The following is a 12,030-nucleotide window of genomic DNA, read 5'->3' on the forward strand; positions in this document are numbered from 1 at the left end:
AGAATATTAGACAGAGGGATTAGTATTCTAGTGCAGCAAGTTAATGTGCTGTGTGCTGGCATTCCATACTGTAGGGCTGGTTCAGTTTCTCTGCTTCCAATTCAGCTTCCTACTCTTACGTTTAGGAAGGCTGTGGATGATAAGCCACGTGCCTGGAAGGCAGGGATGGAGTTCTGGGCCTGGCTTTGGTGTGGCACAGTTCTGGCTTGTGGTCATTTGGTATGTGAAGCAGTGAATAAAAGATCGATCTCTCTCTTTGATGTACTCTTCAATAAGCGAATGAATTTGGTCAACATTACTTTCTTGCAAAAGGTCCAAAACTATGGTCAAGTTCTTTGAGAATTTCTGGTATTCTTTACTATGATGTGCCATTAGTTTTTAGGTGCTAGTCTAGTCCATGGAGATTTTTCAGGGAATATAGTATTCTTTGTCCTCTAACTCAGAAACTCAGTGTAAAGGAACCTATTTCACATAAGCTTGAATACACAGGCCTGTTCTCAGACACACTGATTATTAAGTGATTAAGTTCATTATGTATCTAGTCACTGAATCCTTAACTGTAGCACATGAAGATACTTTCTCATGTATGTACCATAACATTGCCCTTAACAACCTAAAATAGAGTTGCAGAATGGCAGCTATAAATATTATCCTTCATACACCAAAAAACTAAAAGATTGTGTTCAATATATTGTTAGACATATACCACACTCAAACACTGAAAGGAAACTGAAACATTAATAGCATTTATCTTTCACATGAGGCATCAGATTGGGGCCATGGGAGGAACTGAGGAGAGTATTCTTATACTGTCTGATTTTTTTTTTTTTAGCCTTGATTTATACTAACTTTGCAATTAAATTGTCTAACGAATAGGGAGAGGCAGAGGGAAAAGGGATGGAGAGGTATCAAATGATCTGCCAGCATGAAAGCAGTCTAATTCCAAGAAATGGGTTCATCACTACAGCTATTTAGGACACTGAAGCAAAGCGTTTAAACATCCTTGGAATAAACTGGTGAAAGAATGATTTTTAAGTTAATTTTCCTGTTTCCTCAAAATAGTCAAGCTGGTAAAAAAAAAAAATTCAACTTTTCTATATATGATACAGTCAGGATGTCTTCAGAAATAATGCTAGTATTTATTTTATAAAGTAAAAGTTGTACTTACAACAAGGCATAGACTGGACTGGCCCAAGCTGCGGAAACGTCATAAGAACAGAAACCCCTGGTAGGTCATTTTGTTTTGGATGCTCGGCAGTTTGGTCAGCCCACACCACTACTTTTTTCCTTTCCACCAAATGTTCAATTTCTTTGAAGTCAGACTCAAAGGCAGCATTTGACAGACCAGCTTCTTTTAAGGTAGAATATTGTTTTCTTAGGACAGGAAGCAAAGCATTCAATACTCTATATACAAAGGGAGAAAAGGAGTGATAAATATTATCTGCATATTATTAAAATAATTTCATTTCTGTTTTCTTGTAGAATGTTTCAATCAAATCACTAAACATATTCTTAGTACATTAAATAAGAGAAAGCAATCCTGGATGGGAATTAGAAGTAACAGGCTCTAGTCTGATATTCTTTACTTCACTTCTACTTAGTCTTGGACAAAGTACAAACTCAAGTGTTCCTCTAAGCTGCTGGACTTGGCATTTATCCTAGTGGTTAAGAGACATGTATTCTGGGGCTCAGCGCAAAGGCTTGATTAGGCTTGATTAGCTAATCTTTCTTTAACAGCCAGGATCCTATATGGCTACTGGTTCATGTTCTGGCTGTTCTTCTTCCCATCCAGCTATCTGCTTGTGGCCTGGGAAGGCAGAAGAGGATGGCCTAAAGCCTTGGAATCTTATACCCAAGTCTGAGGCCCAGAAGAGGCTCCTGGCTCCCAGCTTTGAATGGGATCAGCTCTGGCCATTGCGGCCATTTAAGGAATGAATCAGTGGGTGGAAGATGTTTCTCTCTGTATCTCCTTCTCTTTGTAGATCTGCCTTTCTAACAAAAAGAAATCCACAAATATATATATATTACATTGGACTAGCACTTGGTTTGGAAATTGGCTCTGGTTGTAACTAGAACTTTCTGCTAATATATACTCTGGAAGGCAGAGGTGATGAACAAAGTAAATGGATTCCAGCCACTCACATGGGAGACGTGGATTGAACTAGCCTCCCAGATATGGTTCTGGGCAAATTTTTCAGATAATAGAGGAGTGAACTAGCAATTCTAGATGGAGTTTTCTACCTCTGCCTTGCAAATTAAACAGGCAAACATAAACATCAATTAAAGTGAGGGTAACTTGATATTCCAGGGCTGTTTGGCAAAGAAGGCAAAACATTGCATGGGCTGTCCATATCCCATACCATGGTGGTTAGATCTGAGTCGTGGCTCTGCTCTCAATTCTAACATCTGTGTTAATGCCTGATTGGGGAGGCAGCAGTTATTATTAAGTACTGAGTCCTGGGGACCTATGTGGAAAAACCAGATGGAGCTCCTGCCCTCTGGCTTCTAGCTGGCCAAGCTCCAGCTGCTGCAGTCATTTGCAGAGTGCATCAGTGGATAGGAAATCCCTTTCTTTGTCTTCCAAATAAATAACAGAAATAAGTAAAAAGTCACTAGTTATAACAACAGATTACTTGAGTTAAATATTTAGCCATATAATACACATACATAGACATATTCACTTACCCTAAAGAAAGAAATCCAAACTCAAAAATTTTTAAGTTAAGTTACCTGAAGCAATGGCATTCTGAACGGAATTTAAAGGGGTTTCGGGAAAAATTATGGGCAAGGATGGAAATGAGAAATGACAGGTGTACGAATGTCTTGATTCTGACTTAAAATCAGAGCAGGATTTTATCATCATTGCCTGGATACATGAAAGTGTGTTGCTTAGTATCAGACTTGTGTGTGACTCTGCCTGAAGAAATCTAGAAATCTTGCCTCTGGTGTCCTCCCAACCCAGCCCCAAAGCCTTATACCTTCTATAACATTTAGTCTTTGCAAAACCTTTATGTGGAACACATTTCAATCTATTTTTACATACAAGAACAGTAAGGTTAGGGATTACAAAGGTTAACGCTACCTTTCACTAATACGTTTTAAAATTAAATGGCTAGCATGTTACTGACCTAGCAGAGATAGCAGAGTTCACATAAAATTCCCAGCAACTGATATCTAGTAACTTCATTTTAATGAGACCAAAAGTCATTTTGAATCAGGGATAATTAACAATTGCGTGCTAAAATTTCAATTGGTATTAACAGTAAATTACTTCTAGAAGGGAAATGGATGAGTAGAGAATAGAAGCATAGACTGACTTCATTATGCAAATACTTTAGTAATTTTGAATTACATGGAAAATATTAAGTAAAAACAATACATAAAATGCTTTTCATACTAGGATGCACTGTGAAAAATTAGTTCGGGGTGCCAGCAGTTAGGTAGCTTTTGAAGCTGCCCCCTGTGATACTTGCACCCATGTGGTACTAGTTGGTGCTCTAGCTCCCTGCTAACGACCTGGAACCAGCAGTGGAAAATGGTCCAAGTGTTTGGGACTGCTACTCATTAGGGAGACCTGGAAAAAGCCCCTTGCCCGCAGATCCAGCCTGGCCCTGGCTGTGCTGGCCATCCTGGGAGGAAACTAGTGATAGATCACTCTGCATTTTTCTTCAATGTCCTATGACTTTCAAACGGATGATTAAACATTAAAAACAAAAGGGGGGGTGGTGGGAGGGTTGACAAGCAAGGTGGCCTAGTGGCTAAATCCTTGCCTTGCCTGCACTGGAAAATTACATGCTCAACTTTCCATCCAGCTCCTTGACTGTGGCCTGGGAAGGCAGTAGAGGATGGTCCAAAGCCTTGGGACCCTGCACCTGTGTGGGAGACCCAGAAGAAGCTCCTGGCTCCTGGGTCTGAATTGGTTCAGCACTGATTATTACAGCCACTTAGGGAGCGAACCAGCAGATGAAAGAAAGATCTTCCTCTTTGTCTCTCCTTCTCTCTGTACTCTGCTTTCCAATAAAAAATATACAGGTTTCTTTTGAAAAGAAAAGAGCGTGCGAGAGAGAGAAAAGATACAGTAGGACAGGAAGAACCACATCTTTTATCTAATGTGTCACCAATTCCTAGCTCTATGTTTTCTGATACTTAGAAATTATGTATTTATATCAGATAAAGCTCACCTTTCTGCCAAAGGAAAAACCGGGCTATGTTTTCAGATACTTTAGGTCTAAATGGTCAAAATGTGTATGATAGCAAATCCATGAACTTACTCTTCAGTCTGTCTGTGCTGCTGTTCCTGAAGACAGGCTAGATCCATCATATGTCTAATTTGTGCTTTCAAATCTTTATTCTGGAGATCCAGCTGATGACAATGAAACTCTTTACTGAGTTCCTGGGAAAATAAAGCAAATATATACTTCAGAGACTTTTAAAAATATCCAACTGAATTTTAATGACATTTACTTCATGTTGCTATGAATAGTTTTAACAGTTTTAAGCAATGAAATGATATTTAAAAACAAAAGTTTTAGTAAAGGTGGTTTTGCATAACTTAGAAGCAATATAGCTTTTGAAATTCCCTCAGAAACTGCATGTAGAATTTCTGAAGCAATTTTATTACAACAAGAACTTCTTGATCAATCTAATTTGTATTAATATTGTGAAAATACATGACGATTGTATTCAAAGATGAATTTCCTACCTAGAGTTCAATACCTTCATATCAATGATCAATAAATCTGTCATTTATTTATATATTTAATAATGAGAATATCTTGTTTATATCCATTCTTAGTATAAGCTTTGTGGTTGGCAAGAGAATGAACAAGTCTTGTGGGTTCCAATACTCCCAATCCACATTTTTTTTGGGACAGAGGCCCTTTCACATATGAACTAAAATTATCTTGTTCTGTTATCTTCTTGAGTTTTTCTTCTATTACAGACATATGACTCAGCTGTATAATTATATTAATCAATAATTAGCTGCAGCAAGTTTGACATCTTGGAAAACAAAGTTTAAAGTTTGAACTTATTCTGAAAACTATACGACTATGAGTGGTGACATATCACATATAAAAATGGAAAGACATGAAGATGCTGGGTAAATCATAATGTGCGAGGACTAAAGAACTGAGAACTATTAGCTTGCTTTTTTTTTTTTACGATTTATTTTTATTGGAAAGGCAGATTTACAGAGAGAGACAGAGAGAAAGCTCTTCTATCTACTGGTTCACTCCCCAAATGCCTGAAATAGCCAGAGCTGAACTGATCCAAAGCCAGAAGCCAGGAGCCTCCTCCAGGTCTCCCATGAAGATGCAGGGTCCCAAGGCTTTGGGTTGTGTTCGACTGCTTTCCCAGGCCACAAGTGGGGAGACCTGGATGGGAAAGTGGACTTGCTAGGATTAGAATCGGAGCCCATATGGGATCCCGGCATGTTCAAGGTGAGGACTTTACCTGCTAGGCCACCACGCTGGGCCCAGATCTAAGCCAATCTTAAACACTTTAAGCCTCACCTCTAAACACCGTAAGTACATTAAATTCCTAACACGTTCGTACTATTAACATAAACTTTGGGGATTATTATCCTGCATGTATTTAAAGGGCCAACTCACACTGAAACCCACCTTGCCCTTTTTTGGAAAAAAATTGAAAAGAAATTCCTCTAATATATAGGGTTTTTGGATCAAAATTAGTTACCTTAGAAAATGGAAGTTGCTTATCCCATATTTGCTTTCCCCTTCTTTATTAAGCACTGCAGTTCTGCTCAGGGTAATAACTTAGCCAGTAAAAAAAAAAAAAAAAATTGGCACCTTCCTAGAATCATTTTTACATAACCAGGATGACATAATATTAGCCAACACACAGACTGTTAGGAATTCATGAAAAGTTGGCTTTCTGATATAAAATTGGCCTAGGTATACATCTGAAACTAAAGATGACACAGTAATAATACAATCAAGAAACAAAAAGCATAAAGATGACACACATCACTTTTAGGAAGTACTGCATCAGGAACAAACTACAAAGATCTAATACTTATTACAAGCAGCACAATACAGCCGAAATTGGTTAAGATATTGAAGACAGATTATTGTAATTTTGTGGTACAGAGTACAATTCTAACCATATAGCTCCATTTTGCCAAGTTAAGATGCAATATTTTCAATTATACATACATTTATACTTTTTTCAAATTGGTTTTGTTTAGATTTAACACTACTAATGGTGGTCACATTTAAAATCACATTTGCCCTTGAAGCCGGCAGTCCACGGTAGCACACTGCAGACTGCCCATGAAAGGGGGTTTGGGGACATTCAGGAATAGAGGTCATTCAGGGCTTGCCTGACAGATGTGTAATGACTTCTGGGGGATTTCACAGATCAGGACACAACTCTCACAGATAATTGAGGGAGCTGAAATGGGGTGGTTCAGAAAGGGGAATCTGGAGGGCATTTCTGGGTCATGCCTGTGTGAGTGGGAGAACGGGGTTGGGCTAGGTAGCTTCGACTGCTGGTGCATGTGAAAGCAGGGGCTGGAGAGCAGGCCTGGCCGGACTAGGCTGCAGTAGTCCCCCAGCAAGGGTCAGAACAGGGAGTACTCTCCACCCCCAAAGCTGAAGCCCACAGAGGTGTGTATCTTTTTCAACTATGTAATCAATATTAAAAATAAAAATTATAAAAATATCACTTTCGCACAAAATATATTTAAATCAAACTTAAATTACTTATTTATGATGCCTCAGTGCATACTTTGAAATAGAATTTCTTCTACCATTAACAGCTGCTTCATAAAGTGATACAGTCACTTAAGTAACATTATTCTTTTGAAAGTAAAGAAAGGCAAATCTGGTATATAATTAGCAAGACATTTTCATTTAATAATAGTAAAATGGATCAAATAAATCTGAAAGAAATTGGGCAGTCGTTGCCTTATGAAAGACACTCAACAAGAAAGATAAAGAATCAAATTCTTAATTAAATCTGAACATACAAGTACATCTGTACCTTTGGAATATGACCATTTTGACCCAAGAGTCTCATTTCATTTTCAATACGATGGAGCCAATTAGTATTCTCATCAAATTGCTTCAATTCTTCTTCCTTCCTTTTTTCTAAGTAGAGGCGACGAGTTTTCAACATTGCAAGTCTATGGTCTCTTTTGCATGTAGCCTGAAAAATATGCATTTAATAATCAATCTTATATATTTAATATTTGATGTATGTGGTATTTGTAAACTGGTATATTTTCTTGAAAGAGTGCTATTGTGACTTATGAAATTTAACTATTCTATATTAAAAGTTATTTTTCCCTTAACATCTCACAATCGTACTGCTTGCAGGACAATAGGAAATTGAGTTGTGAGTCATTTTTATAAAATTATATGTTAAGAGTTTATGATTTTAAGAAATACAAAGGTCAAATTGAAGATTATAACCTTCTATTTTCTGGTTTTTGTTTGTTTGTTTTCCCACTAAAATATATTCCTTTTCGTTTGCCACAGTTGTAAAGTTCCCATCAGGTCAGATAAATTCCATGGTTTTCTTTCACATAATTAAAGTGCATTGTTTTTGTCTCTGCTGCAATTTGAAAGAGGGAAGAAGACAGTATCCTGTGTTCTAGTCTTGCCCATGTGGACTTAAAATGGTTGATACAAAGGATGGAACAAAGAGTAGAATCAGTGTGCTTATAAAATGGTTGGCTGAGGACCCAGAACAAGTAATCGAAATATTCTGGGAGCTTTATGGAGGCACAAATTGAGATTAAAACAAATTTAATCTTAATTAAATTTGGGTATCTCTCCCAAGGTCTTAACATATTATTGTGGAACAGAACAGCCTGATTTCTCTTGGGTATCTGTCAATAAGCACTACATTGAAACAATTATTAGGTATGGCTATAACTCAAACAATAGATTTCCATAGATAAGCCTTTGCATCAAAGATTAAAAAAGAAAACATAGCAAGAACTGGATTTCATTGAAATCTGTCAAATACCTTCCACTCTTTGAGTAACAAATGCTTATTTTGTTGTCTTTTATACACAACATAGTATTGAAACTTGTTACATGTCACAACAAAAATGCTATTCTCATCTGGATGGGCGACATGAGGTTAGGAAGGATCTAAGGTAAGACTAACGTGGTTAACAGAAACCAGAGCCAAATCTCAGATATTCATAAGATTTTACCTGACCTTCCTTTTAAGGAAAACACAAGGACCAAGGAGAAGCAGACTCCATTTCAAGCAGGAGTCCAGGAGCTGAGAGGAAAATGGTTAATAAGTGCTGTCATTCTAAAAGTTCTCGATTATTATCATTCCTCTGGTTAATTATGATCCTCAAAAACTCTTTGTCAAGTAAGACATTAGTTAAAAAACAAACAAACAAACAAACCCTCAGTATTCAAGAAGATAATACAAATCAGACATTCAAACTGCTCAGTGTGTCAAGGAGGAGTCTGAGAGAAGGTTAAAAAGCAAAGATTCTCCAAGTGTCGTACAGGGACCCTAAAGGATCCTTGAGATTCTTCCAGGAGGTTCACAAGGCCAAAATTACTTTCATAATAACACTAAGCCTTTTTGATTTTTACTCATGTACATACAGAGATTAAATGATGCGTAATAGCAAAACAAAAACAAAAACAAAAACAAAAACAAAAAAAAACCCCAAAACAAAAAACAAAAAACAACTGGAACAAAGCAGTTCATATTAAAGTCAGACATCAAGATATTTGCAAAAAAAGTAAAATAATTCTTTTTTCACTAATTTGTTTACTTCAAAAAACATAATTAGTGACTTTTATGAAAATGCTATTTGTGTTATGTAATAAATTTTTTTCAAATGAACACAAAAAAGCTTTTATAATCTGTTCTAAACTTTGACATAGTAAAATTGGTATAACACTTATCACTATTTAGAATTGGCAACTAAGTGTTTGGAACAGCATTATGAAATATTAGCATTAAATCCTGACATTAAACTTCAATATTTCCCTCTGAAGTTCTAAAAATGCTTAATATTTCGTTAAAAAGAAATCAGAATGCCATCAGCTAAAAACAATTCCAAAATTCTGCATGCAAAAATTGTTTGTAAGAAAACTGCTAGTATGATAAACTCTAAAATTATTGTATAGATCATCTGCATGGTGTGCTAAAATTATCCAGGTATGCCACTTTAATATTAATTTCAGAGCCCACATCTGAATCACCATTAGGAGATTCTTTCAGAACTCTTTGTAAAAAGCGATCCTTTCAAAAAGTCTAAAACATTAAATCTCTTTCTCCACAACAGTAAAATTATTACTGTGTAAAAACATTAATGTGTAAAAACAAAAACAACTCATTTTCTGTTGTTTTTGTTTCTTAAAAGTTGAACTGCATAACTATCATAAACTAGGAATTTCTACTTACAGCTGCAAGAGTTGATAAAGCCAGATAATAGTACAGCCAGATTTCTGATCTTTAATTAACCTCTGAAAGAATTACTATTCCCACTAAAAATTTTATTAACTGCTAACATTTAAAATAAAAAAAACCTCACAGAATATAAGTAATACTGATTTTGATAGTATAGTTTAGTACTACTAAAAACTGGTATCCATATACATTCATGGATGCTTCTACTTTTTAAAAATTATGTTACGTACTTCCTCTTTCACAGGCTAAGGCAAAAGTAAAATACTAGTTTGTAAGGCCCTCTTTTTAAAATTTTATTGATTTATTTTAAAGATTGCCAGAAAAATACAGAGAGAAACACCCACAAATGGGTAAAGGGAGAGAGAAGGAAAGAGAGAGCCAGACCATTTCCTTAATACCAAGGGCTGAGTCAGGTTGAAGCTTGGAACTTAATTCTGGTCTCCCACACTGAGGGCAGGCACCTGATCAGTAGAGTCATCACTTGCCAACTCCAAGGGTGTATGCCAGCAGGACCAGCATGGAGAACAGAGTAAGGATTTTACCTCATAAATTCTGATTAGGAATGTGAGTGTTCCAATTAGTTATGAAACCAATAGTTGAAATGCCTTTCCCTCCACATAGCTCATTGTGCTGCACTGGGAATTCGTTTCAGCTGTATGCAACAATATTCTTCCCTGATAAAGAAAATCTATTGGTAAGTATAAACTATTTCATTTACCTGTGGTAGACTACTGCTGCCCGAGGTAGTGTAACGAATTCACCCTGAATGTGTTAACTTTAAGAGGCTCCATAAATCCACAGAGAAATATTTTTCAGATATTTGTAGAAAATGGATGACAAAACAAACTTGCCTGTCAAAAGTTCAGAATTCTCCATGTTTCTATATTCCTTAAATGTAATCATAAAATTACTAAATACCTTTTCCAGTTTGTCTTCAGAACACATCATTTCAATTTGTTTATGGCACTGCTGCTGATAGAATGATTTAAGCTCATTTTCTTTTAGTAACATTTCTAATTTCAGATATTCTTGTCTAATTTCTTCTCTATTTTTGAACAAGCAGTTCAGAATTGCTTGAAACCTATGAAAAATAAAAACAATATATAATTTTACTAATATTTTGAAAAATCATACAAAATTTTCTTAAAAAAATCCTGAATAAAATAGTAACATATGGTATGTATATCACCGATAAATAGAAAATAGTTTAGAATGATTATTTTCTATTATAGAAATATTTAGAAAGGGGCTTTAATTTTATTTCTAGTATGTTACGTTTCTTTTTCTCTCTTCCAAAGATGATTATGTTATTGAAAGATACAGGTATCCTAAGTCTCTGGCACTACAAATGCATTCTATTTTCTTATATTTATATCTACAGGTAATATCAGTTGCTTTGCAAAAACTATTTTAAGTTCATACGGAAATAATAATCTGGATCTCTCTTATGTCAATTAACAAAATGCCAACAGCAACATGACATTGTGTGCTCTCGTGTTGGAACACTATGAAGAAATCAGTAGGAGGCATAATTATATGGTGCCTCCGTTGTCCCCTAGGGAAAATGAATCTGTTTTTAGCTTCAGAATTTGTTATAGTGTAAACACAACATACGGTTAGGTACCCCCTACAGTCTGGCTAAGAGTCAACTGACAACTGCCAGGACCCAAAAACATTCAGGTTCAAAATGTGGCGGACCCAGAAAAGCTGCTATAATGTGTTTCCTTCAAAGGATAATACAGGTTTAGAGAACTAAAGTTGATCACGTAGTATAGATCTCCAAATGCTCAAACACTTCATTAACTGCTATGAAAACTCCACAAGGAACCTACAGTACTGCACCTTCTAGAGGCCAACACACTGGTAAAAATGGCATTTTAAGTTCATAAAAATATGTTTACACTTTTGAGTCACAGAGCAGCTCTAAGCTATGGAAATAGTATATACAGTTAAATGAGTGTACAGACAAAAACTTGAAAGAACCATGAACCATGAAGCCTTTGAAACAAAATAAAATACATGCATTGAAAAATAAGTGTACTTGGGCCAGAAATTTTGATATACTTGTAAGGGTTTGTGGTAAAACCACTGCCAATTTACGTCACTAGTCCTTAATGAAATTCTATGGGGAATGAATATAAACCACAATACATTGACTTTCCTGCAATTCTGTCAAAGTTATAAATATTTCATAGAAAATATGTGCGGACATTGTGATTTCAGTGTATTGTATTACATCAACGCAAATGCCAGTAAGTGAGTTGATAACTCATCTTTAGGTTACACTTAATTGTGATTTCTTAGTTTTGCTGTATTATTTTTTTTTTTTAAATTCAATGACAAAGTCAAATATCTGTCAGTATGACAATTTCATGGTCTAGACTCAATTTACTTGGTGATGCTTACAGGTCAGGGCAGAAAGAAGAAAATTAGTTTCACAAATTTCCAGGGTGTGATTTCTTTTTATCTATGATTACCTCAAACACATTTTAAAATTCTAAGAGAAAGACTAACAATAATTATTTTCTAATTATTAACAATGATGTTTTTTTCTAATTTAACACTGATGTTAACTAGAAAACAAAACTGTTCATGTATTTTTAGGTGCTAAATAAT

The 12,030-nt window shown here is 35.7% G+C and overlaps 1 protein-coding gene across 3 annotated transcripts in view; it reads right to left on the reverse strand.

Annotated features, from left to right (window-relative positions):
- KIF18A (kinesin family member 18A) overlaps positions 1–12,030 on the reverse strand; it is a 68,666-nt gene that overhangs the window by 33,631 nt on the left and 23,005 nt on the right. For all 3 annotated transcript variants that reach the window (XM_040980017.1, XM_040980018.1, XM_040980015.1), the window contains 4 exons: positions 10,333–10,495; positions 7,006–7,170; positions 4,272–4,393; positions 1,169–1,404 (listed from right to left, as the gene is read on the reverse strand). In XM_040980017.1, the coding sequence (XP_040835951.1) occupies positions 1,169–1,404; positions 4,272–4,393; positions 7,006–7,170; positions 10,333–10,495 (686 nt within the window). The remainder of the gene's footprint in view (positions 1–1,168; positions 1,405–4,271; positions 4,394–7,005; positions 7,171–10,332; positions 10,496–12,030) is intronic.

Source organism: Ochotona curzoniae, unplaced genomic scaffold (genome assembly GCF_017591425.1).
Source record: "Ochotona curzoniae isolate NIBS_2020 unplaced genomic scaffold, NIBS_Ocur_1.0 contig_3432, whole genome shotgun sequence".
Classification (NCBI taxonomy): domain Eukaryota; kingdom Metazoa; phylum Chordata; class Mammalia; order Lagomorpha; family Ochotonidae; genus Ochotona; species Ochotona curzoniae.